Source organism: Amblyomma mixtum, chromosome 8, assembly GCF_055824585.1.
Source record: "Amblyomma mixtum isolate Tamu chromosome 8, ASM5582458v1, whole genome shotgun sequence".
NCBI classification, from domain to species: Eukaryota; Metazoa; Arthropoda; class Arachnida; order Ixodida; family Ixodidae; genus Amblyomma; species Amblyomma mixtum.
The window spans coordinates 88,419,235-88,443,770 of NC_143019.1; the positions used below are offsets into that span (position 1 = coordinate 88,419,235).

Sequence of the window (24,536 nt, forward strand, 5' to 3'; positions counted from 1 at the left end):
GACTAACTGCGCGCAAGATAACTGCAGTACTGTGTGGTAGAGGGAAAATGTGAGTAGTGACGCACAGCACACACCCTCATACGTTAGCTGATGGAGCACTACAACGACAGAAGCGAACACGTAAACATGCATTCTACGCGCTGCGCCGGCGCGACCCGCAGTCCATCGGTCCGCGCGCGCCGATAGATGGCGACTGGTGTCGAGAGTAGGGGCGCGCCAGCAGCCTGCGTGTGAGGGTAAAAGAATCTGGTCTATGGACAGTTGATGGAGTGGACATCTACACAGATGGCGTGTTGCACTCCATTGTTAGAGTATAGCTCTGCTCCTCTGGCGTATTCATAGCATACGAAGCCGTCTATCCAGAAGAGGATACATTCATAGCCACACGTGGCCACATGGGAAAGAAGACAGCCAGTGAGCGGAGGTAGGTGAGTTTGGACTCTGGTAAAACGACATCGCCGCAATCACCTGCCCATCAACATTTGCGAACTGTTTAACTGCTACCTTTAACAGCGAATAATATTTGTATCTTACGTTTTTCTTTGTTTATTTAATCTGATTTTTCAATGTAACCCACCCCTTATGTAATACCCCCAATCCTGGGGCCCTTAAAGGTAATAAAGTGAAGTGAAGTGAAGTGAACGTAATCTCATGTGGTTGCTGACGATTACAATGTCGCCATTACTGCCCACTTTAGAAAGCTGGATTGTTTACGGTGGCCTCTATTTGAGGTACTGCTATTTTTATCATATATTTTATACGGCATGTGCACGGGAACTGTGAACAATTTGTCCGCAGTTAGCGATAAGTAAATATGATCACACGCATCTAAACAACTTGACCACCTGTGTCGACTACCGTTATGCACTTTCTAAATAAAAGGTGATTACCTCGTTATTTTGAAGCCTTCAATTTTGATTAAGAATTTTTTCGAGGGTGAATTTGTTGCATTCAACGTAGTCGGATCCTTCGCTCTAAATTAGGGTTGCTTTTCTTACACGAAATAAACAAGAAAACGTAGCAATGACCCAAATTACATTCTCGGATCAGACCTAAATATGTTGCATTTACAGATTATGCTGGTGAGGATGAATTTGAAACAAGGCAAACTACTCACACCGACAACGGCAAAATTGTATGCTTCAGGTAAGCGCATGCTTACTCCAGATAATATTCAGTGCTTTCTATATTCGTTTTTAAGAGCGTTCTTGTAGTACGTATGTTGATACACATTATTGTTATGTGGTATTTCAAATGCCTATTTTATTGGACACACCATTGGACACATATATGAACCATTGGACACATATATGAGGATGGTAGTGGTTATTGCCAGGAAAATGTGCGCGCTCTAGGTGAAAGTTATTCATGGTCTTCTGGCTGCCGAAGCTCACAGACTCATACAAGCTGCAACTTCAGTGCTTAGCGAGCCGACAATGATAGTTTTGGAACGCTGACATTTGACCTCTCGAAATTAAAATAGGAATAGATTAGTGGAGAAAGCATCAAGACAGCCACCATCAATTGTCTAGATTATATGTATCAACACTGTCATATATAGAGAACCCTGCATAACGAGAACGGAAGCAGTGATGACAGCTTATCTAGTTTAGAAGGTGCCTTTGAAAGAAAAATATGTAATCTCGCTGTGCCGGGGCTTTATTTGAAGAAAATTTCCAAGGTTTGACGTCTGTGGAGTGCATGCAAAATGCATAAGCATATTTCTCAATATTTTGCTTCGAAAAAGCCACTCTTATAGTAGCACCCTAGTGAAGGAAGCTAAGTGATTGAGCGGATATTTTTTGATGGCGAAATGTGATCCTCAACATAATATATCCGCTGTTCAATTCTATAGCCGTAGTACTAGCCAACGGCTAAATACTCCGTGCTCATGTCCTCACTGAAAAGCTTGATACGTGTTAGTGACCAAGAGCTTGTTCTAGGTTAACACCATTTCATGAGGCTCCCTGGTAGGCTTGCAATATTTAGAGCAGTGCTCTTAGAATAAATAAGTGCTTGGCAAAAGGGGGGGGGGGGGGCAACGCCAAGGCTTCTAAATCCTCTTGGGCTGAAACATGTCACCGAAAAATCAATTCTCATGTAATAATTTGTTCTTAATCTCTTTTTTCAGCAAGTTACAGTCATGACTTACATGCATGACTTACAGCTCATAACTATTATTCTTCCATAGTAGCGTTGTGCTACGCGTAGGTTTCGTAGGCTAACTTTCTATTCGATAAACGGAAGTTGTACACCCGGCACGTTACGTTTTGCTTTTAGCATGTAAAAGTGGCGATAACAGAAGGGGCTCTAGCTTTAGCATTGGGTTCCCAAAAAATAAAATAGGACTGTCTTAAGTCCATACATTTAGCATGCTATCCGAGGGTGGGCGCAGTACGGTCATATCTGAAATACTTTATAGAATGGCCGCCCATCCTATATAGCTTTAAAATTACAAAACTTTTGTAATCATTGCCAATCATGGATATCACTTCCTTTCCTATTTACGCCGGTTGGAAGCTAAAAAGGTATGTTTTTTACATGAGATCAATTCGATACCCTACAGTCTTTTACTAAATTTGTAGGCTCCGGTTTAAATTGGGAAAAGTTGAAAAGGACCTCCTTGACTGCAGCATCAGTGCATAGCGTTTTGCTCGTTCCACTGGAGGATTCTGGAGAGGCACTCAGAACATGCACAAGATCTGTTGGGGGGAGGGCGCTAGTTGTAATCACTCAGGTGGTTCCTAGTGCTTCGTTCTCGAAATTTCGCTGCAGAAGTTTCATGATAGAAATGCTAATACCTTCGATAGTACAAGGAGAAAGCACCATCAAGAAGTTGGTAGAGCAAAGTATTCTACGTGCACAAACCATGCGTGTGACTTCCGCCGGTGGCATGTTGTTCTCTTTACTTTAACTTTTGTTGAAATTATCAGGAATCAAGAAGATTACTCAATTTCTTTTCCGTCTGTGATCACCAATCTCCTCGGACCAAACCACTAGCATGCTGTGACTATTGTCACGTTGTAGTGACGGCAATCCAGCGGTCACGAAAACACGAACAAGACTTGGAAACGAAGCTGTTTATTTGGGCTGACTTGCGCCCGCAAAAGAACTGAATCACTCGGCGGCGGCGTAAGCAACAAACGTGCACGTCAGTCGTCGAACTACGAATCCCCGCTGCTCGCGGCATCGTTCAATTTAAAGCCGGCAAGGAAACTTCGAGATAACAGGTCGAGATGATCTAGAGTAATCTGGAAACACGTAGATGCAGCTGTTCATGGCTGTGAACAATCGAGATTAGACCGGTCGCTTCTCGCGTCACGAACAAAAATGATAACACCCCTTTTCTGCGGCCTTCCGCGAACGAACGGACGCTACAATGATACGTGGCATTACCCCCCTCCCAAAGAAGCATCGTCTCGATGTTTTAAAATGAAAATAAACACGGTCCTTTAGCGTTCATAATATGGCTTCAGGCGTACGACATGTACGACTTCCGGGCGTTTGCGGCGTCGCTGAGATGCTGTCGTGTCGTCGGGGATGACTTCATAGTCGAGGTCACCGATGCGACGGAGAACCCTGTACGGGCCAAAGTAGCGTCGCAGCAACTTTTCACTCAATCCTCGGCGGCGAACTGGCGTCCATATCCAAACACGATCACCTGGCTTGTAATGCGTGTCTCGTCGGCGCAGATTGTAGCGTCGGGCGTCGGTGTGCTGCTGGTCCTGAATGCGAAGCCGCGCAAGTCTTCGGGCGTCCTCGGCGCGATGAAGATAGGCGGCGACGTCAAGGTTGTCTTCGTCGGAAACGTGCGGGAGCATTGCGTCGAGTGTTGTCGTGGGCTTCCTGCCGTATACCAGCTGGAATGCGGTAAACCTGGTTGTCTCCTGGACGGCAGTATTATAGGCGAAGATCACGTAGGGCAGAATGGAGTCCCACGTCTTGTGTTCGGCGTCGATGTACATGGAGAGCATGTCTGCGATGGTCTTGTTCAGACGCTTCTGTGAGTCCGTTGGTTTGTGGATGATAGGCAGTTGTCCTCCGATGGCTTGTCTGGCTGTAGCTTAAAATGGCTTGCGTCAGCTCCGCTGTAAATGCCGTTCCTCTGTCTGTGATGAGCACTTCGGGGGCGCCGTGTCGCAGGAGAATTTGTTCGCCAAAAAATTTTGCAACTTCTGTTGCGGTACCATTAGGCAACGCTTTTGCTTCGGCGTAGCGGGTCATGTAGTCGGTGGCCACGATGATCCACTTGTTACCTGATGATGAAGTCGGAAAGGGGCCGAGGAGGTCCATCCCCATTTGCTGAAAGGGCTTAGTTGGCGGTGGTATGGGGTTCAGGAGTCCGGCTGGTCTAGTCGGAGGCGTTTTGCGTCTGTGACACTCCCGGCACGTTTTCACGTAAAGGGAGACGTCGGTAGTTAGCCGCGGCCAATAGTACTTCTCCTGGATACGGTGCAACGTGCGAGGAATCCCGAGATGCCCTGCGGTTGGCTCATCATGATGTGCCTGCATAATTTCTCGCCTGAGATTTTTGGGCACGACAAGAAGATGCACTGTCCTGTTGGGCGCGAAGTTCTTCTTCAGGAGGACACTATTGTGAAAGACGAAGGACGACAGTTGGCGCTTGAACCCTCGGGGAGGCAATGCGGTCTTGCCTTTCAGATAATCAGCTAGGCTTTGCAACTCAGGATCCGAGCGCTGCTGCTGCGCGAAACTGCTGGCGCTTAACGGTCCTAAGAAAGCGTCGCTGTCTTCCTCTTCCGGTGCTGCGTCGACGGGGGCTCGGGACAAGCAGTCTGCATCGGAATGCTTGCAGCCAGATTTGTAGACCCCAGTTATGTCGAATTCTTGAAGGCGCAGGCTCCAACGAGCAAGGCGGCCGGAGGGATCTTTCAAATTGGCTAGCCAGCACAGAGCATGGTGATCGCTCACAACCTTGAATGGTCGTCCGTACAGGTAGGGGCGAAATTTCGACGTGGCCCAAATAATGGCGAGACATTCTTTCTCGGTGGTCGAATAGTTGGCCTCGGCTTTCGACACTGAACGGCTAGCGTACGCGATAACTTTCTGCTGTCTTCCATTTTTCTGAACGAGGACCGCTCCTAAGCCCACACTGCTTGCTTCGGTATGGATTTTGGTTTCGGCGTTTTCATCAAAGTGCCCGAGCACAGGAGGGGACTGTAAGCGGCGCTTCAGCTCTTTGAAAGCTTCCGCTTGCGGCGTTTCCCATTTAAAAGGTACGTCATCCTTGGTAAGTTGGGTCAAAGGTTCAGCGATGCGCAAAAGGTTCTTCACGAATCGCCATTAATAAGCGCACAATCCAAGGAATCTGCTTATAGCTTTCTTGTGATTAGGCTGTGGAAACTCTGCGATCGCAGCCGTCTTCTGAAGGTCTGGGCGAACTCCATCCTTGCTTACGACGTGACCAAGGAACAGCTGCTCCTCGTAGGCGAAGTGGCACTTCTCTGGTTTCAGTGTTAGGCCTCAAGACTTGATTGTTTCGAGTACTATCTGAAGCCTTCTGAGATGGTCTTCAAAGCTTGAGGAGAAGACAACAACGCCATCTAAGTAGACTAGACAAATTTGCCACTTCAAGCCTGCGAGCACCGTGTCCATTACTCGCTGGAACGTCGCTGGGGCAGAGCAGAGGCCGAATGGCATCACCTTGAACTCGAAGAGTCCGTCTGGTGTGATGAACGCAGTCTTCTCGCGATCTCTTTCGTCGACTTCAATTTGCCAGTAGCCGCCCTTCAGGTCCATCGATGAGAAGTACTTAGCGTTGCACAGCCGGTCCAATGTATCGTCGATGCGGGGGAGGGGGTAGACATGCTTCTTCGTAATGCTGTTCAGGCGGTGGTAATCGACGCAAAAGTGAAGGGTGCCGTCTTTCTTTTTCGCTAGGACGACTGGTGCTGCCCAGGGGCTCCTCGATGGCGGGATGAAGTCGTCACGAAGCATTTCCTCAACTTACTTGCTGATAGCTTGGCGTTCTAGCGGCGATACGCGGTAGGGGCTCTGTCGCAGTGGTAGGGCGTGTTCGTCTGTGACAATGCGGTGCTTAGCAAGCCTGGTTCGTCGCACATTCGATGCTGATGAGAAGCAATCGCTGTACTTTTGAGGAAGATTGTGTATTTGGTCTTGTCTGCTCCTTGGTAATGCTCAGTTGATATCAAACGTTGGTTGATGGCCTTGGTCAGATGGTTCGACGGGTTGGTCGGGTAGGGCAAAAATGTCTCTGATGTCTGCCAGCTCGTCGAGGAAAGCGATCGTCGTACCTTTGTTTAGATGCCGGTATTCTTCTTTGAAGTTGGTTAGCAACACCTGGGCTTGGCCATGTGGGATTTCGGCGGCTGTCCTTGCGACGCCCAATCCTCGATCCAGGAGTAACTGGGTGTTCCCCTCGATAACACCTTCGGCATTTTCGATGTCTCCAGTACCTATGCCGACGAGGACACTTGATCGGGGTGGTACGCTCAATGCTTCGTCGAGGACGTTTAAGGCAACGTGATGAGTCGCGCTCGTCGCAACAGGTATGGCTTTGTCCGTGGAAAGCTTGATCGACTTAGATCGAAGGTCATTTATCGCTCGATGTTCATTCAGGAAGTCCATTCCCAAAATCACGTCTCGGAAGCACTGCTGTAGGATCAGGAAGGTTGTCGCATAGGTTCTCCCGTTTACAGTAACTCTCACGGTGCAGCGTCCTGACGGCGTAATCAGGTTGCCACCTGCGGTGCGGATGAGCGGGCCATCCCAAGTTGTTATCTTCCTGAGTCGGAGAGCGCGCGGCCCACTCATGACGGAGTAGTCAGCTCCGGTGTCCATCAAGGCAGTAATCGCGTGATCGTCGACCGTAACCTCAAGGTCACTTGTTCGCGTTTTCGTATTGCACGTTGTCTTCGGTGTACGGTCTCGGCTTTGTCGGGCAGTGAGACTGCGGTGGGCGTATTCCGACGTTACTTCTCTGGGCGGTGGTATAAGGTTCAAGTCTGGCCGCGTCGTCGTCGTCGTCGGTGTAGTCGTCGTAGTTGAGGCATGGTCTTGCGTTTTCGTCGATGGAGGATCTTTGTTCTTGCGCTCAGAAGTAACCTCATCTCCAGAGGCTGCTCTATTTAGTTTAACCTTCAGGGGCTGGGGGAGCATCCACGCACTGCGTAGCCTCGGTTAGGAGATACATAGCGCTGTGACGATGGCGACGGAGAACGCGATAGGCGGCTCGGCGATCGATGAGTATTCTTCTCGACGCAAAAACTCCTCGATTTGGGCTGGTCGCTGGCCGGGTCGGGGTCGTGGAGCGTTGTAAGAGAACCCTCGGATGCCCAGTCTTCTGTATGGGCAGTGCCGGAGGACGTGACCGGCTTCGCCACAGTGGAAGCATAGTGGGCGGCGCTGGTCGGGAGTTCTCCACTCGTCGCATTTCCTCGGCTGTTTGCGACGCTCGTAGGACGGGCGGGTTGGGGCGAGAGGGCGGCGGTCGAGCGCAGCTGGCTGAGGGCGATAGGGGCTTGGGTCCCGTCGTCGAGGTGCAGGACGGAGCACTGCTGCGGCGTAAGTCATGGCTGGGGGCTCCGTAGGCTGCATGGTGGTCGGCGTCACACCCAAGGCCTGTTGAACCTCGTCCCGGATGACGTCAGTGAGCGATGTAAGCTGCGGCTGCGTTCCTGTTGGCAGCAATCGTCGGAGCTCTTCTCGCACAACTCCACGTATAACCTCCCGCAGGTCATTGTTGTTAGCAGCGTCCAGGCAGCTTGCTGAGAAAACTGGCTGCTGGCGGTCATACTGGCGGGCTCGGGCATCAAGAGCTTTTTCCATCGTGGATGCCTCTTCTTCGAATTCCGCAACGGTTTCCGGTGGGTTGCGGACGAGGCCGGCAAAGAGTTGCTCTTTAACTCCTCGCATAAGCAACTTCACCTTCTCTTCTTTCTTCATGTTCGTGTCGGCACGCCGGAAGAGACGCTTCATCTCCTCAGTATACACTGCAACGGTCTCGTTTGGGTGTTGTATGCGAGACTGCAGCAGCTGCTGGGCTCTCTCCTTTCGCACGACGTTTGTGAAGGTCTTCAGAAGCTGCTCCTTGAAGATTTCCCAGTTCGTGAGACTAGCTTCCTCATTTTCAAACGAGATCCTTGCTGGTCCGTCCAAGGCGAAGAAGACGTACCTTAATTTCGTGGCATCGTCCCATTGGTTAAAAACAGTCACACGGTCGAACTGTTCTAGCCATTCTTCAGGGTCGGCGCCAGGCGAAGCGTCGAAGGTTGGTGGCACCCGGGCCTACTGAAGAATGATTGGAGTCATCGTCTGGGGCAAGCTCATGGTAGACGTTGCTGCTGGCTTTCGCTTTCGTGTAGGGTCCGGCAGAATCCCGAACTCAGGTGCGTCCCCTTGCAGGCGTCGGCTTGCACGGTGGACTGGACTCAGGTCCTGCGGTAGATGACTCAGAGGGCTGGCGTCACGATTTGTAAGGGGTGTCCGGAACATGGGAGGCTACCCAGCACCTCCACCAGTTGTCAGGTTGTAGTGACGGCAGTCCAGCGGTCACGAAAACACCAAGACTTCGAAACGAAGCTCTTCATTTGGGCTGACTTGCGCCCGCAAAAGAACTGAATCACTCGGCGGCGGCGTAAGCAACAAAAGTGCTCGTCAGTCGTCGAACTACGAATCCCCGCTGCTCGCGGCATCGTTCAGTTTAAAGCCGGCAAGGAAACTTGTAGATAACAGGTCGAGATGATCTAGAGTAATCTGGAAACATGTAGATGCAGCTGTTCATGGCTGTGAACAATCGAGATTAGACCGGTCGCTTCTCGCGTCACGAACACAAATGATAACACCCCTTTTCTGTGGCCTTGCGCGAACGAACGGACGCTACAATGATACGTGGCACTATTTTCTTGGTTTAAATCTGTATTGGCTTCCTTCTTAGTCATGCGCTAATGAGGCTGCAACCTCCCCATTTCTTGTGTTGGTCTATGAAGGGTTAAAAATTTTAGCTCCAATTATTCCTTGATTATCAAAGTAAACCCATAAAATAGTGATTACATGGCTATCGGAAATCCAGGTGCGAGAGAAAAATGCCTTATTTAAGTAATTGCCATAAGTGCAGCTAATGAAGCAGCCTGCATTCGGAGATATCCGGTCCCGGCAACATCCAAAACGTTAATGAATAAGATGGTTCTGACATGAGTGACACATCAACTATGACTTCAAAAATGCAGTTAATAACATCGCTGAATCATTTTTCAGTGGCAATCCTCTTACTTTGCGTGGCCACTGCCGATGGTCGTCGCCGGAGGCCGGGGAGCTCTGGCAGGTCCTTTCACAGTGGTACGGCAGGAGGAAATGAAGAGAGCCTAAACTGGGAGTCTGGGATAAGAGGTGCTGCGAAGGTACAGTCAAATGTGAAGAACATGTATAATCAATTTCCGTGACCACTACCGCTTATCGCGTACCGTGCGCTGCGGCGTCAGGTGGCGCCACATGCCCGCGATCTGTGGAAAACCTGAAGCGTCAGGACCATCAGGGATGCGCGGTGGGGCCGTATGGTTCATGATATCCTAAACGCGCTGCAATAGAAGTCTTTAGAAAAACTACTCCGTACAACCGCTCATTCTAGTCGTTGCGTTCCTTCGGCAACTTTGAGAGAAGCGAGTCGACAAAGAGCATTAAAATACTCGGTCTTTATTCTTGGTCAGTCGTAGCATGGTTCAAATGCTGTGCAAAAAGTGCTTCGTGCTCTAAGGCAGGAAGAAGGTAACACGAGTTCAAATCCGTAAATGCATTGCATAACCCTTGGGAAGCACTGTCTTGATTGGCGTTAATTTTATTTAGTTGTTTAGTATTGCGATCCTTAATGTGTTAGAGAATTAAGGAAAACTAAAATTAAGTGTTCAAATAAGTAGTAAATATAAATTGCATAACGAATAATGATACGGCTTGTGTAACGTTTCAAAAAGGCAAGTTTTCTACGAGGACCGCCTTGGTAGTGGTCTGAAAAATGAATTAAATGACTTATAATAAAAAAGTTACTAAATAGGTAAATGCAACTTTTCCTAATGCAGAAAAAATGAAACTATTTTCGATGTCTTGAAAACTCAATAACCAGCATTTCTACTTCAAACAACCGGACAATGGCTCATTTTGCCTAAGGGCATTCTGTCACATCACATGTTAGCGCTTAAAATGCAAAAAAAAAATATTTTTCTTATTATTCGATGCTGCGCTTTAAGCGGCAGAACACGTAAAACCCAAAATAGATAATACGATGTGAGTAAGACTACCTTCTCCAAACGAGCAGTCGGTTATACGGGTTATTTCTCTTTTATTTCCAGGTGGCGAACGTTCAAGAGGGAGAGGACAAGTCTCCTTGCTATGAAGGCTTGGGATGCTTCTTGTTAAGGAACCGCATGAGAATAGCCCTCGGCGGGCCATTTGCCCCGGGACTTATCGGGACGAAGTTTAAGTTTTACTCACAAGACAATCCTCGCGGGGTACAAGTAAGCCTTAAAACGTGGAACCGCCAGTACAAGAGACAACGCTGGGATCTCAAGAAGCCAGTCGCTGCTATTATACACGGATTTTCCGAAAATGGAGAAAGAAAGTGGATTCACTCAATGAAGAATGCCCTCGTTAATTTGGTAAGTCATTTTCTTTCGCGTGGTTTGTGAGTAAGTCAGGGAAAGGAAACAGGAGTTCCGGAAAGTTTCAATGTTCTTGCACTATTTAAATACGATGATCATTAGCTGTCAGTTCATCCCACCCAGCTAGCAAGTCAACGGGCAAGCTGTAGAAATAACCAGCAACTGTTTGACGATGAAACTCAGAAGCGCAATACTTCCGGCGGTAAGCAGTCTGTGCTTTATGCAATGAAAAAAATGACAAGAGCTATGCATTTTTTGCGAGGGAAGCACAAAACTTAATGATAGCAACTAAGCTTCAATAACAATGCTTCAGACGTGACGAGCGCTCGTCCCGTACCCTGTCTAGTGTGTGTGTTTAGCGCAACTACCACGCCTGAAGTATTGAACCAACTAGCCAGACAACACGTTCTACTTAGCCATAACACTGCTATTTGGGTCCAACTTTATGCGCTTTGATGAAAAGAAATCAACCTCTTCTTGTACTGCATGGCACAGAAAGCAATAAATGCATCCGTGACTGTGATCGCGCCGATAAAACATTCCACGCTTGTGGGGTGAAGCACTCCAACCCGTTTGTGGACTGTGCTTGCGGTGTGGTCTAAATGACTGGACGCTGTCTGAATGTACGCCTCCAGGAGCACGCCAGGTCACTTGACGGGGGTTCGGGGACGCACCTGACTAAGCATGTAAAAAGCCACAAGTGTGCCCCATTGTTCAAGGAAACGCACGTTCTCTGGAAGCATAAAGATAAGACTTCCCGGGAGATTATGGAGGCCTTCCGCATAAGGAAGTCGGCAGATGTATGCGTGAGTTTGCCATCCTTGCTACTGCTTGACGCCGAGGTTGATTATCTTCAAAGAACACTAAACCATGATAACAGGTAGATTCGTCGTGATTTAACGTGTGCTCTTGCCTGTAACCTTTGTAACCGTGTTATGACTGTGCATGTAACCATAGGTTTTGTCTATATATTTTTGTGCTTTTAATAAACTTTGTCAGTTGTTAGTGAGCACTTGTGTTTTTGTCACTCTGTCCCTGTCCCTGTGGTGCCACACCAGTATGAATTCGTACCAACTCGCCCAATTTTCAACCCTTTTAAACATTCCTTCCATGTTATGAAACATGCTGCAAAGCTAAAGTGGGGGGGGGGACTCCATTGCTAACATCCTTTTACAACCAGATGCATCGTCAATTCAAGGAAGGGCCATAGATGCTTCCAGCCTGTAATATTTTATGAGCCACGGCGAGGTGTTTGGCGCCCCGTTCGCCTCCTTTTTTTCTTTAAAGCCGCCGCGGTGGCTGAGTGGTTATCGTGCTCGGCTGCTGACCCGAAGGACGCGGGTTCGATCCCTACCGCGGCGGTCGAATTTCGATGGAAGCGTAATTCTAGAGGCCCGTGTACTGTGCGTTGTCAGTGCACGTTAAAGAACCCCAGGTGGTGGAAATTTCCGGAGCCCTTCACTACGGCGTCTCTCATAGCCTAAATCGCTTTGGGACGCTAAGTCGCTCTGAAGTGTGACTAGAAGCCAAGTGTGAAGTGTTCATTTATTTACATATATGTTTTTTTTTATTTTCACCACTCTCAGCTCGGCTTCAACGTAGTGGTGGTGGACTGGGGAGTCGGGGCCGCAGCGCCTCTCTACCCAGTAGCAGCGAGGAATACTCCGGTGCCTGGAGTGCTCCTTTCCTTGTTATTTCAAAAAATGATAGCGGCTTCTAAAGGCAGCCTCAAGCCTGGAAAAATTCACATCATAGGATTCAGCCTGGGAGCCCAGGTTGCGGCATTCTGTGGTCGACATTTTTACAGAAAGACCTGGAAGAAGATTGGAAGAATTACAGGTATGGGCTCTGAGTCTCGAGTCGCAAGCAAGCGAGTAATTGATTTCATATAATGAAGATAAGGAAATTAGGTTAAGATATTTGTGGTATAAAAGTAAGAACTTCCAATCCCTGATCAAACCTAGGTTTGTCCTTTAGGCAAAGAGGTTACTGAAATTCTGCTGTTGGACAGTGACTCCATTGATATTCAACATTCTCGGATTTGAAATGAACTTAGGGCAGGTAGAGAGGGCAGATCCGGAACATGAGAGCGAAATAACTAAAAGAATAAGAATGGGCTGGAGTTATTATTGCGCATTCTCTCGGAACATGAATGGCACTCGCAATCCATCAAGAGAAAAAATTGAGGGGGAACTTTGGCTCACTAAAGTGTTGCAAGGCGAAAGCGTTTCCTGGCACACAGTTTTTAATATTTATTTTTTATTTATTTTTATTTTTGTTGCTCTCTTATTTTTTAATTTGTGTTCTTTCCCTTAATTTCACTTTTGTTATGTTTCTTTTTTAATTTCTTTTATTCCATTTATGAAACCCATGCTTTCACTAGATGCGCCTTTATTCATGCTCAAACCTTGAGCCTTCGTGGCGGAGTGGTAGCGTCTCCACTTGAGATGCCAAAGGCCCTGGTTCGATTCCCAGCCTCAAGACGGTTTCTTTTTAAGTAGTGGCGCCGAAACGCGGACACATTTGCTAACATTTGCGGACACATTTGCTTGGTCACGACAGTATGAGGCATTGAAGGCTTTCGTCTTAAAAGTATAAAACAGCTGTATCTTAGCGGTACTCACATATGGCGCAGAAACGTGGAGGCTAACGAAAAGCATGCAGCTAAAGTTAAAAACAACGCAGCAAGCTACACAAAGAAAAATGATAGGTTAAACGTTAAAAGACTGGAAGCGGGTAGACCGGGTGAGGTTGCCAACGCGGGTTAATGACATCGCAGTCGAAACCAAGAGGAAGAAATGGGTTTGGGAGGAAAATAACCAAGGGTGCTTAAGGGGTAACAGACTGGATTCTAAGGGAAGGGTAGCGTAGCAGGGTGTGGCCGACAGGGTTAAGCGGAAAGATATGGGAGAGGCCTTTGTCCTGCAGTGGGTGTAGTCAGGCTGATGGTGATGATGGCGTTAGCTTATTCGTTCAGCGCAAAGCACATTGCTTTTTCGTAGGTTGCTATATTTTGTAAAACAGTTTGGAGGGCAGAATATTTTCAAATGTCAGAAATTCTTGGTGCTGCGCTCCAACATATACCCAAGATCAAAAACTGGAGCATGTATGCACGTTAAGGTGTCTTGGTGTCGTAACTCATAGTGTTTGAGAAATAATTGCACTGGTTTTGTGGATTTTTCAAACAGTCTTGTTCATAAACACCCGCCGGTGGTGTTCAGTGGCTTTGGCGTTCGGCTGCTGATTCCAGAGTCGGAGGTAGTGGGTTCGGATCGTCTCACGTCTACTTTATATTCAATTATAGTTCAGCCTTACTATAGACACCATTAATCGCCATTGATCAACACCCACATGTAAAAAATAGAAACATTCTTCTATGCTTTCCTTGGCTTCTGAAATTGTTTGTTTCCTTTATATGCTTGTCCACTCCAAATTACAGTATGCTAATTCCGTATCAGACACCTTCACTAACTGTCTTATGGACGGCCTCGAGGCAGCGCAGATCTGCGCAACACGGTTTTTCGTCCTTAACGATGTTTGTAGAATGTGACTTCAGTGAAAAACATATTGTCATTAACCCCTCTTTTTCTGCGCAGAAAACTACGAAGCGTGCCTCCGTTTTTAAAGAAACTAACAATGCGGCTTCCATACTCAGAAATTAATCCATCACGCCACCAACATAAATTTCACCTCGCATTGATCACTCCAGTAAAGTCGATGTTCCCGGGTACTTTACAACATTCAGCCTGAACAGTTTCATTCGAAAGACATTTCCTTCTGTAGTTTTATTTAAAAGACGTAGCGGAACCTTCTGCCAAAAGATGTTGCACTTGCGAAAGACTTTGATGAATTTAGGACGCCGTTAGCGAAATTATTAGTTTACCATAGCCTCTTAAACTCGCTTTGACTTTGTATATTTTTTCTCCTTATGAGCAATCCTTGTGTTACATTTATCTTTTCTGCACCGTACGCACTTGCTGCGTTCAGTACATTTACTAACGGCGATATTATTTTTTGATAATTTATGCTTTTTTGCTACTTACTTGTGCTTCATTTGGAGCAAACTTGTTTTTACTGCATACGTATTCCTCTGTGCTTTTCGAGGTTTCGACTGACGTATTTGCTCAAGTTATTTTCTTGTCGCAATAGTGCCTATCATTCTATATTGCTCTCTGCGTTATCCCCGACAGTAATCAATGCATTTAATTTGTATTTTATGTACCTCTACTCTAAATATTGTCCTGCGAGCCATGAGAGAACAGGGAATAAATAGACTGAATAAACAACAGCGAGCCATTCGGCGCTGCGCAGAAACAAACAACGCCGGGCTCTAGACATTCTACAAAGGCTGCACAAAAGTGATTGTTATTAGCGATAGTTTCCTTTCCAGTCATCATTATAAGCGAAATACAGAGGGCATGCTGCTGTTTTTGTTCAAGTTATTTTCTCGTCGCAGTCGTGCCTGCCATTCTATATTGCTGTATGCATTGTCCCCACCAGTAACCAATGCATTTAATTTGTATTTTAAGTACCTCTACTCTCAATATTGCCCTCGGTATTATGAGCAGTTATTTTAGGAAATGCCCACCGTTCTTAGCAGCTGCTTCTGGCTTGGGCAATATTCCGCATTGGCGCAAATTTAACCACCATATTTTCCCTGACAGTGGATGCTTCAGCAAAGGAAGGGAGTTGGAAATGAAACATGTTTCGAGCTTTTACCACACTTCATTTTCTCAAATGTGGTTTCTTGAATGAAGAAGATATGCACGATCGTGGCATACGTGGTTTTGGTTTAAAGCAGCTTATCAGATTCGAAGGAATATACACGGCTGTGGCAACTTTTTCTCTTGCAGGCTTGGATCCTGCTGGTCCTCTTTTTGAGCGCGGCAGGGTGTGCCTGAAAAGAGGGGATGCAAAATTTGTTGACGTAATCCACGCCAACGCCGGCTCGCTTGAGCAGTTGCGATATGGAGTGAACCAAACCATCGGCGACGTTGACTTCTGGCCGAACGGAGGATCAGACCAGCCAGGTTGCCTGACAAGTACGTGCACAATATCCGGACATGGATTTACTATACTAGCTTCTTTTCTTTTTTGCAAGTTTCCCCATGACAAATGATTAGATTGCATAATGGCAATTTTAGTGTGAAAGAACTTCTAGCCACAGTCCCCTGGTTTCGGCGGTATCTGTGTGATGCCTCTGAGTCGGAAACATAACGGGCTGAACGGGTCAGTGGGCACCTCAGTCTCGCTGTGAGCAGGCGGCGGCGGCGTCCACTTACATATTGGGGCAGTTAAGTGCCTTTCCATTTCTCGAAAAAAGCGGAAGGCTTAGACTCCTATGAAATTATAGGCCCATAAATAGCTCCCTGGGCCGATGTGCACCGCAGCCACGCTTTGAGGTATGTAGCAGGGGTGTCGACATAGAAAAAAAATTGCCGACGACTACGTCACTTCCTAAAGCAAAATTCGAGCGCAGCTCATCAGCTCTTTCAACTTTTCGATAGATTTAGGCAAAGAATTCGACGGCGGCACGCACCTCTGGATTCTGGCGGCGATGGCGCTGGGCCTCTGCTCTGGCAGCTCGTTTAGCAGCAGCGGCACACGAAGGACTTCCATCGGTTGCCTCGCTCATAGCTCAGAAAGAACTGGCAGGGAATAAACTATTTATATAGGCAGGCGGTTCGCAGTGGCGAACGGTGGCGGCTATGCGTTTCGTCTTGAGCAGTGCCCATATCGAGATCCGCTGTCACCGATCCGGCGTTCTGATTGGGCCGCACAGGGGTGGAATTGGAAATATTGGAAATGTATTGGTAAAGGCCGGTACTACATAGGACCACAGTAAAGCCATCCATTTCCAATACTGGGCCGATTACCTGTGCTGCTTGCAAAACAGGGACTGATAGATATCCCGTAAAGATAACTGTCTAATTGTTGTGTCCAGCGCGTACTCACCCCTCGGTAGGAAATTAGAGATTTACGGAAATGCCTGAATTTAAATTATAAAGAGAAAATTACGGAGAAACGGAGGAAGTTTTACGGGGACAGTTAAAAATTACGGAGAAGCGCTGGCTACGTAACCAATTCGACATCCTGGGGTAATCAACTGGACGATATTTTGGGGATGCCAAATGCAAAGGCTAGATATTCTAAGTCCGGCAAGGGTAAGAGGATGCATTCTAAGATTAGCAAAATACAGCCGTATGGGGCGAGAGCAAGGAAGGGAGATGGGAATTGGAAGGATGTGATAAAGTGTCCACGGCTCCAACTGTATAAGGCTATTTGCAGATCTATGGAAAAGGACTTTGTTCTGAAATCGTCATAATCTGGCGTTCGTATGGTCATGCACTCTTTGTCAGAACTTTACAGTTCAGGTGGTTTGCTCCTGAGCCATACCGTGTGGCTTGTAGTGCTTCCTTCATGATCAAAATCACCTGACGGTAGAAATATTTTTGGTTCTGCCCTCTTCGACGGGTAGGACTTCCACGAATGCTACGGGAGCCCCACTAGACGGCTTAGAAGCAAGCTGCCAGGGCTCTAAGCTTCTGATAAAGGCTGTACCAGGGACAAAATACGTGTCTGCAACGCCTGAGCTACTTACATTGATGGCGTTCCTGACAGCACACTCGATATCAAGTAGATGACAAATGGTGCGGATGTGAACATGAGAAGTTAGACTCATTGTACCGCATCGTCTTTTCATGTCTTCGTCGCTTTGGCTGCTTTCGCAGCCAGGAGCACGCATCTCGAGAGCTCCAGATAAGGGTTTCGCGTTAAGTAAATAATCAAGCCGACATTTGCCGAACTGATTTGGTTGGTTTATTGGGGGTTAACGTCCCAAAGCAACTCAGGCTATGAGGAACGCCGTAGTGAAGGGCTCTGAAGATTTCGACCACCTGGGGTTCTTTAACGTGCACTGACATAGCACAGTACACGGGCCTCTAGCAATTTCGCCGTCATCGGAATGCGACCGCCGCGGCCGGGATCGAACCCGCATCTTTCGGGTCAGCAGCCGAGCGCCGTAGCCACTGAGCCACCGCGGCGAGGCATTTGCAGAACTGTCTACGTGAAACTGTTCCTCCAAATGGCGGTGGGACATCCCTATATGCCAAGTGTAACAACTAAATGTAACCAAGTCTTTAGCTGCACAATTTATTGTTTGGTTGGCCGATATTTGGAGGAATGTCTACATGACACTGTTCTTTAAAACAGCGATGGGATATCCCCATACACCTGGTGTGACACCTACATGTAACCAAGTCTTTAGCTGCAAAGTTTATTGTTTGCTCGGTGGACATTTGGAGGAATTTCTACACGACACTGTTCCTTGGGACAGCGGTGGGATATCCCCATACGCCAGGTGTAACACTTGTATGTAACCAAGTCTTTAGCTGCAGAGTTTATTGTTTGCTCGGCCGACGTTTGGAGGAATTTCTACACCACACTGTTCCTGGTAACAGCGGTGGATATCCCCATACGCCAAGTGTAACACCTATATGCAACCAAGTCTTTAGCTTCGCTGTTTATTGTTTGCTCGGCCCACATTTGGAGGAATTTCTCCAAGACACTGTTTCTTTGCACGGCGTTGGGGCATCCCTATATGCCAGGTGTAACACCTAAATGCAACTGTGGCTTTAGCTGCACAGTTTATTGTTTGGGGGGCCAACATTTGGAGAACTTTCTACCGGAAACTATTTCTCCGAACGGCGGTGGGCCACCCCTCATGGACCTTGTGTAACACCTAAATATAACGAACGCTTTAAAGAACGACGGAGTGTGTTAGGCGAGTGGAAGCAATCGAGTGCTGTTGAGAGCCGTGAGGCCTAGCCTGCAGCATTTTTTTCGATTTAACAAGTTTATCAATAACTCGTTAAAATATTGGCTTGAGGAAAAAAGTTCCAAACCAGAAGTTGTATAGGTGTTGAAAAACAGCAGAACGAAATGTTTGCAGCAAAGTGCATTTGCGTAGATCTTTTCAGCAACATAAAAGAAAAGCCCAGAAAATGTGAAAACTACCACGTGATAGCTGGGCTGTTTCAGAGTCCCAGAGGCTCTGCGACCATAAAATCCCCGACGCGGCTTTGCATTTGTATTGTTCGCTAGATGTGCTCCAGTAACTGCTAGCTCATTGGGGCTTCCTTTACCGGCCGGTAAAAGATGTACGTAAATGTTCACGTTATGTTTGGCGCTCTTTAGACAAAGATGCGCCTGAGTCACAAGAACCTATTACCATGGTCATAAATGTACGTCGTTGTGAACATTTCAGACCGCTTTTTTGATCATTGCTCTACACTTCGAAATTATACTCTTTCGGAAAACAAAAAGAGTTACCGAACTAGTATACACTGTTTAAATGTACAGAACGAAAAAAAATACTGCAGACTTGTACACATGAGCCTCGACCACATTAAGTTGGTTTCAATCACCTACGACATCCAGTATTTTAGAAAATGATTTTTACATTCAGCTGGTTCGCCCACACTTACCTTATCAGCGATCGTTGGCCGGTCATGCGTTGTATACATTGAAAGCACAGTTTTTGCGTTTCTAAATGTTGTTTCCGCACTCTTTTCTCGCGCTAGAAATTTATTTCAGCTTACGACGTGTGAGTAACATGGCTAAGTGCAGTCAACGCTTTTTGAGAAGGCCTCTCGATGGCACAGCCGCGGATGCTGTGAGCTCGGGCCTACGGCTGCCACAAAAGCAGTATTTTCAAGCGCTCACGAGCCAAAACAGGCCTGGGCCGAATTCTATAACCTTCACATTTTCTATTGTTCATTTAGCGTCCATTAGGTCTTCTGTCATCGGTTACTTAGATATACCCGCCGCTTTGAAACGCCCGTGGGAAGCGACCCAGCCATTGGATGGTTACAGACTGGACGTCACCGTTGGCTTCGTGTCACAACCAATGGCAGCCAGTGGTCAGGTGCGGTCGCCTGCTGTTGATAGAGCGCTGCGATGCGCCTCAGTATTGACTGTACATCGCAGCCGTTGACAGGCGATGGTGAGGTCGGTTCGCCAACCACTCAGTGGCCGGTCGCTTCTCACAGGTGTTTGAAAGTTGCGGGTATCTCCGGCAGAGAACAAATGGACCGAAAATGGACAATGGAATATGGACAGATTATAGAACACGGGCTCCGGAAGCTGTCTTCTGGCGCTCGAAGCCACTGAAATAGGTACTTCAGTATACCCCGCTGGCATTGAGAATGTGTCAAGGCCCGCGGAAAGAGCTCGGAGGAAATTCACGCAGGCTATCGCTTCGGCTACCAGGATGGCTTCAGGCACCCTTCGAATGGTTTTACATTTTTTGTAATGCCTCAACCATTACCTTGCTCTGTAGGTGTGAAATCAGTAATTGGTGCAAATTTCGACGCCAGCGCATGCGTCGCAGCCCAGTTAATCTCCCAGTCAGCGCATTAGGTAAACAGCGGGATGCCTACAGAAGTTGCTCGCTTTATTTTAATGCCGTTGATAGTAATCTGCTTTAAGCTGGTAAAGGCCGTGATTTGTTTTGACGGGGATGACACCGTCCCATGAATGCGACCTGCGAAGTCAGCTTTCCAACAATATCCCAGGGGGAATTACCTTACTCTGACACAAGCCTGACGCTATGTATGTCGCCTACTTGCGGAATTTTAATACTGTTGCCCCTGCTTCAGACAAACTCCTCATTGCCATCGTAGACCAAACTGTTAGCATATAACACATTTATACGATCAGTTTTCGAATATGGAAACACGATTTGGTTTCCCTACACACAACTGCTCATTAACAAAGTAGAAGGAGTGCAGAGAAAGGCAATTAGATTTATCTTTAACAAACACAGGACCAGTGATTCACCATCCCAACTACTAAATCAAGCATGTATTCTTACTTTACAGAAACGCGCCAGACTAGCACGACTAAAATTATTGTTCCAATTAGTTCATAACACATTAAACATAGATACTTTGTTATATGTATCCGTGGAAGAATCCAGACCATCTGGGCATAAGCACCCATTAACCCTTAGTGAGTACGCATTCCGAACGGATTGCTTCAGATATTCATTCTTCCCGCTTGCCAAAAAAAAAATGGAGTAGTTTGAACCGCTCTATCAGTACTAACACATCTTTGCAGAAGTTTGTAACTATGGTAGAAGAATAGTGGCGCGATAATTAAAACAATTACACAAGTACAACAGACCACTCATATCACGGCATTTAACAGCATCTGTATGAACACATTACTTACAATGTATAAAGTTGCACCCGTTTCTGTGAAAAATGCTCTATTGTTTTGCGTTTTATTTTCTGTTATCAGTATTTTTCCCCCATAATCATGTAATTATTTGCAACAAACAGTGTTTCTTAATGTATTCCATCCATTTGTATTCGATTTGTGCCTTCTTACTATGTGCCCATCATGTAAAAATCCCAATGGGATTGACAGTATCTGAAATAAATAAATAAATAAATAAATAAATAAATAAATAAATAAATAAATAAATAAATAAATAAATAAATAAATAAATAAATAAATCTTAGGTTCCATCCATTGTATTCCAAACTCCTTTAACTTTAAAACTGTTAGCAGCAATGTTTGAGGACACAAAGCGCGGCAAATTCATGATCGAAGAGCAGAGAAACTGAAGAGCTGCCGCCTGCTCGGGGACAATTCTTGGCTGGCGTTGCGCTTCCACTTGGAGTTTAAACGTCTGAATTCTATTTTAAATGACACACTGCTGCTGTGGTACATGCTGCAAATGTGATCATAATGATAGCAGCAAGCAGCTTTTGGCAGTTGCTCGCAAAGCGTGCAGTGAGACTGTGGGGTTGCAAAGGGGAGATAAACACGTATTCCCCGATTAAGCGCGGCTGACCCAGTTCAAAACCGCGCGGACCCCATCCCTCAGTCGCGAGCGCTACCGAGCGCACGCCGGCCACGGCGGGCCTCGCTCTATGGGAACAAAGGAACGACACACTGGCTGACACAAACAAGGCGTTTATTGCTATAACAACAATAACGCCAGCTAGCAACAAAATACACTGAGGAATCGAGGATGTCCGACTCACCGGCACGGTTACGAGCGAACGTTCGTCCACGGTAGGGCAGGGGGAAAAACTCCGAGGCCAGACGGGACGAGCTGAGGGGAACATGTTTCCACACGAGGTTGCCCGCGGCGAGGAGCGGAGCGGCTCGCGAAACGTCCGCGAGTTATCCCGGTGCCGAGCAGAAGAGGGCCCGTCACTCCCCGCGAGCGCGCAGCAAAACGCCATCCGTGGCGCTGGTGTCGCTGCGACGCGAGCGCCCTCCCCTGTTAGCTAAAGTAACCAACTGAGAAGGGTGCGTTGCGGGGGCGCTAACTACAGTAGGGGGTGCAATGCGGGGAAGTGAACGCAGGGGACGAAGGCGTCCCCACAAGACATACATGGTCTGTTCTGAAAGTAGTAGGACTCATTTTTTTAAACAAAATTTATTCAAGAGAATAGTACAAACGATTACAATTCTTCAAGATAGCACCCTTCCGCACCTACACGCTGCTGCCTATGAGTTTTCCAGTTTTCGTACGCCTCCAGGAACGCCTGGACCGGAATGCTGTTTAGCTCCCTCGTCACGGCCTGTTGAACCACCTCTACCGATCCGTGATGTTTCCCCTCGAGCGTCGATTTTATTCTCAGGAATAGAAAAAAGTCTGGCGGGGCCAAGTCGAGGCTCTATGGGGGCTGAGGCAGCGTTGCCGCCTTGTGCTGGGCAAAAAATCGGGGTCCTCGTTCACATGATGAAGAAGATCCTGGCTCTGAATTGGAGGAGAGCGGCTCATAAACATTTGCGGGCTTTAGTCGAATGTGTGCAGTACTTTAATTATGATGTTTTACAGCACTGTGATCGGAGACTTGGCTATGAATTAAAAAGTGCTGGAAGGAAACCGACAGCGAATATACGCAGCATACCAGACGTGCCTTGGCTCGCTCCAGTGTGGGGCCTTCAGCACGCCTTTAACCTTGTCCTCATGTAGTACATGAGCATACCTCTATACTTTGGTTCAAGCTCTATGTTTACGAACCAACATGTGCGCTTTATGTGTGCTTTATTTTTCTTTTTTCAGGCGCCTTTTTCTGCAGCCACTTCAAGGCCCCCGATTTCTTCACGGAGTCCATAAAAAGCAGGCGTTGCAGGTTCAAGTCTTACTACTGCAAGGGTGGATGGGCAGAATACAAGAGCGGTCGTTGTCAAAGAAGGGCAAAAGCCTCGGACGTCGGCGAGATGGGTTATTACAGTATTAAAAGAAAAGGAAGGGGCAACCAGTTCTTGAGAACTAACAGCCGCCCGCCTTACTGCATTCCTCAAAGTCGCTTTTGATGTGTGTGCTGCTAGGCTTCAATAAAGTGGGTTCTAAAATATTTGATGTTGTTGTCAGTTAACTTCCTATATAGGTTAACAGCTTTTTGGTTTTGGGGACCACCAACTTTTCGAATGTTAGCAAGCTTCATAGATTACAAAAACGAGCCCTTAGAATCATCGTCAACGTTTCTCGAGACGCACCAACAGAAGCGATTTTTCGTAAATTGAATATAATTCCTATCCCGCAGCAATATAAGCAAACCTTATTAAGACGCTACAGGACTACAGCCATAAACACAGCTATCTTCTTCAAGGAACTCTACAGACTTGAACAAAAAATCATTTCATCATTCCGCAAAACCCGAACCAATTACGGACGGTAAAGCATTGGTTACACCTTGCCTCTTCTTCTAAACACATTTGATTACTTACAGAGTGCAGATAACACTATTATTATTTTTATTACCTCACTGAAAGTGTGCATTTCTGTAAAAATGTTTTCCACACTGCGTGTATGTTTTCTTTGCCGCAGTTGTACGTCACCTTTTCTACAGTCTTTAGTTAAACATTATATGAAAGTGCCATTTCGCCCTGTTGTTTCTGTTAAAAATATATTTCATTGTATAGCTAACTCTTACGCCGAAGTTACGAAGTTTTTGTACGGGGCGCAGCCCCTCGTCAAGCCTTTAATAGGCTTTTTGGCTGCGCCCCTAGCATCTTTGGGATTTGAAATAAAGATGACTTGACTTGACTTGACTTGAGTTACAGGTATGTCCATAGTCAACTGGCTGCACGCGGACTTTTTCCACCTACGCTCGCAGTATAGCTCGCAGTGAAGTTCACCCGAAGTTGATATGGCTCACCTGCGTATCGCACATTGAAGACAGCAGGAAATGACGACGATTCTACTTCCGGAAATATGAATATACTGCCACGTGGTTTGAAAATTGGTGAGAGGTGCTCTGGAGCAAATTTTTTGGTTTATGTGATCCCATTACTCGCACGGTAGACAGAATTTGTTGATGCAAAAAATGCTGTCAACGTCTAGAAGACGTTGTAGTAACGAGCAATCTAGTAACGTTGGTAACGAGCATAAGCTATTCGGTAACGCCATCTATCGTCCATGTGATGTATTGTCACGTGGTTTGGCTGTTTTCTATACCTCACGGCGAGCGAGCGCCTACCGCCTTGAGGTCGGATATTTTTGACCAGTTTGGGCCTAAGAAGTTTTTCGACTCTTTGGAGGGCCATTTTGCCTTACCTCAAGGCGGTAGGTGCCCGTTCGCCGTGAGGTATGAAATTGTGAGCTGCCGAGTGCTGACGACATGGCCACCATGTTAAGCCTAACCGTAAGTAAATATTAACCTATACAATACTGGTGTCTAACATGTCCTACTCATTGAACCTGTTAAGAATATCCATTAGTTTGGTCATGACGTTATCACTTAGTTAATTATAAGCAATTAAATATAAGCATAACCGTATCGAAATATTGACTTTGTTAGTTCATTTTGGTGTCTTAACATGTTCTACCCAAACAGAGGATTCCAAATACTAATTTGTTTTATGATGCTTCATTAA

General features: G+C 46.8%; 1 protein-coding gene across 1 annotated transcript; it reads left to right on the top strand.

Annotated features, from left to right (window-relative positions):
* The first annotated feature begins 368 nt into the window (after positions 1–368).
* On the top strand, positions 369–22,973 carry LOC149333412 (pancreatic lipase-related protein 2-like). The gene is made up of 7 exons (XM_089557717.1): positions 369–424; positions 1,074–1,146; positions 9,238–9,380; positions 10,323–10,628; positions 12,218–12,470; positions 15,485–15,673; positions 22,720–22,973. Exons 2-7 carry the CDS (start codon positions 1,077–1,079, stop codon positions 22,971–22,973), a joined length of 1,215 nt encoding a protein of 404 aa, XP_089413843.1. The 5' UTR covers positions 369–424; positions 1,074–1,076.
* Positions 22,974–24,536: the final 1,563 nt, after the last annotated feature.

Bases quoted from the DNA above. Each gene is read 5' to 3' on its own strand.
- LOC149333412 (XM_089557717.1), top strand. From the start codon at position 1,077: ATGCTGGTGAGGATGAATTTGAAACAAGGCAAACTACTCACACCGACA. The intron at 1,147-9,237 runs GTAAGCGCATGC...ATCATTTTTCAG, and splicing joins GGCAAAATTGTATGCTTCAG to TGGCAATCCTCTTACTTTGC. The intron at 9,381-10,322 runs GTACAGTCAAAT...TTTTATTTCCAG, and splicing joins GGATAAGAGGTGCTGCGAAG to GTGGCGAACGTTCAAGAGGG.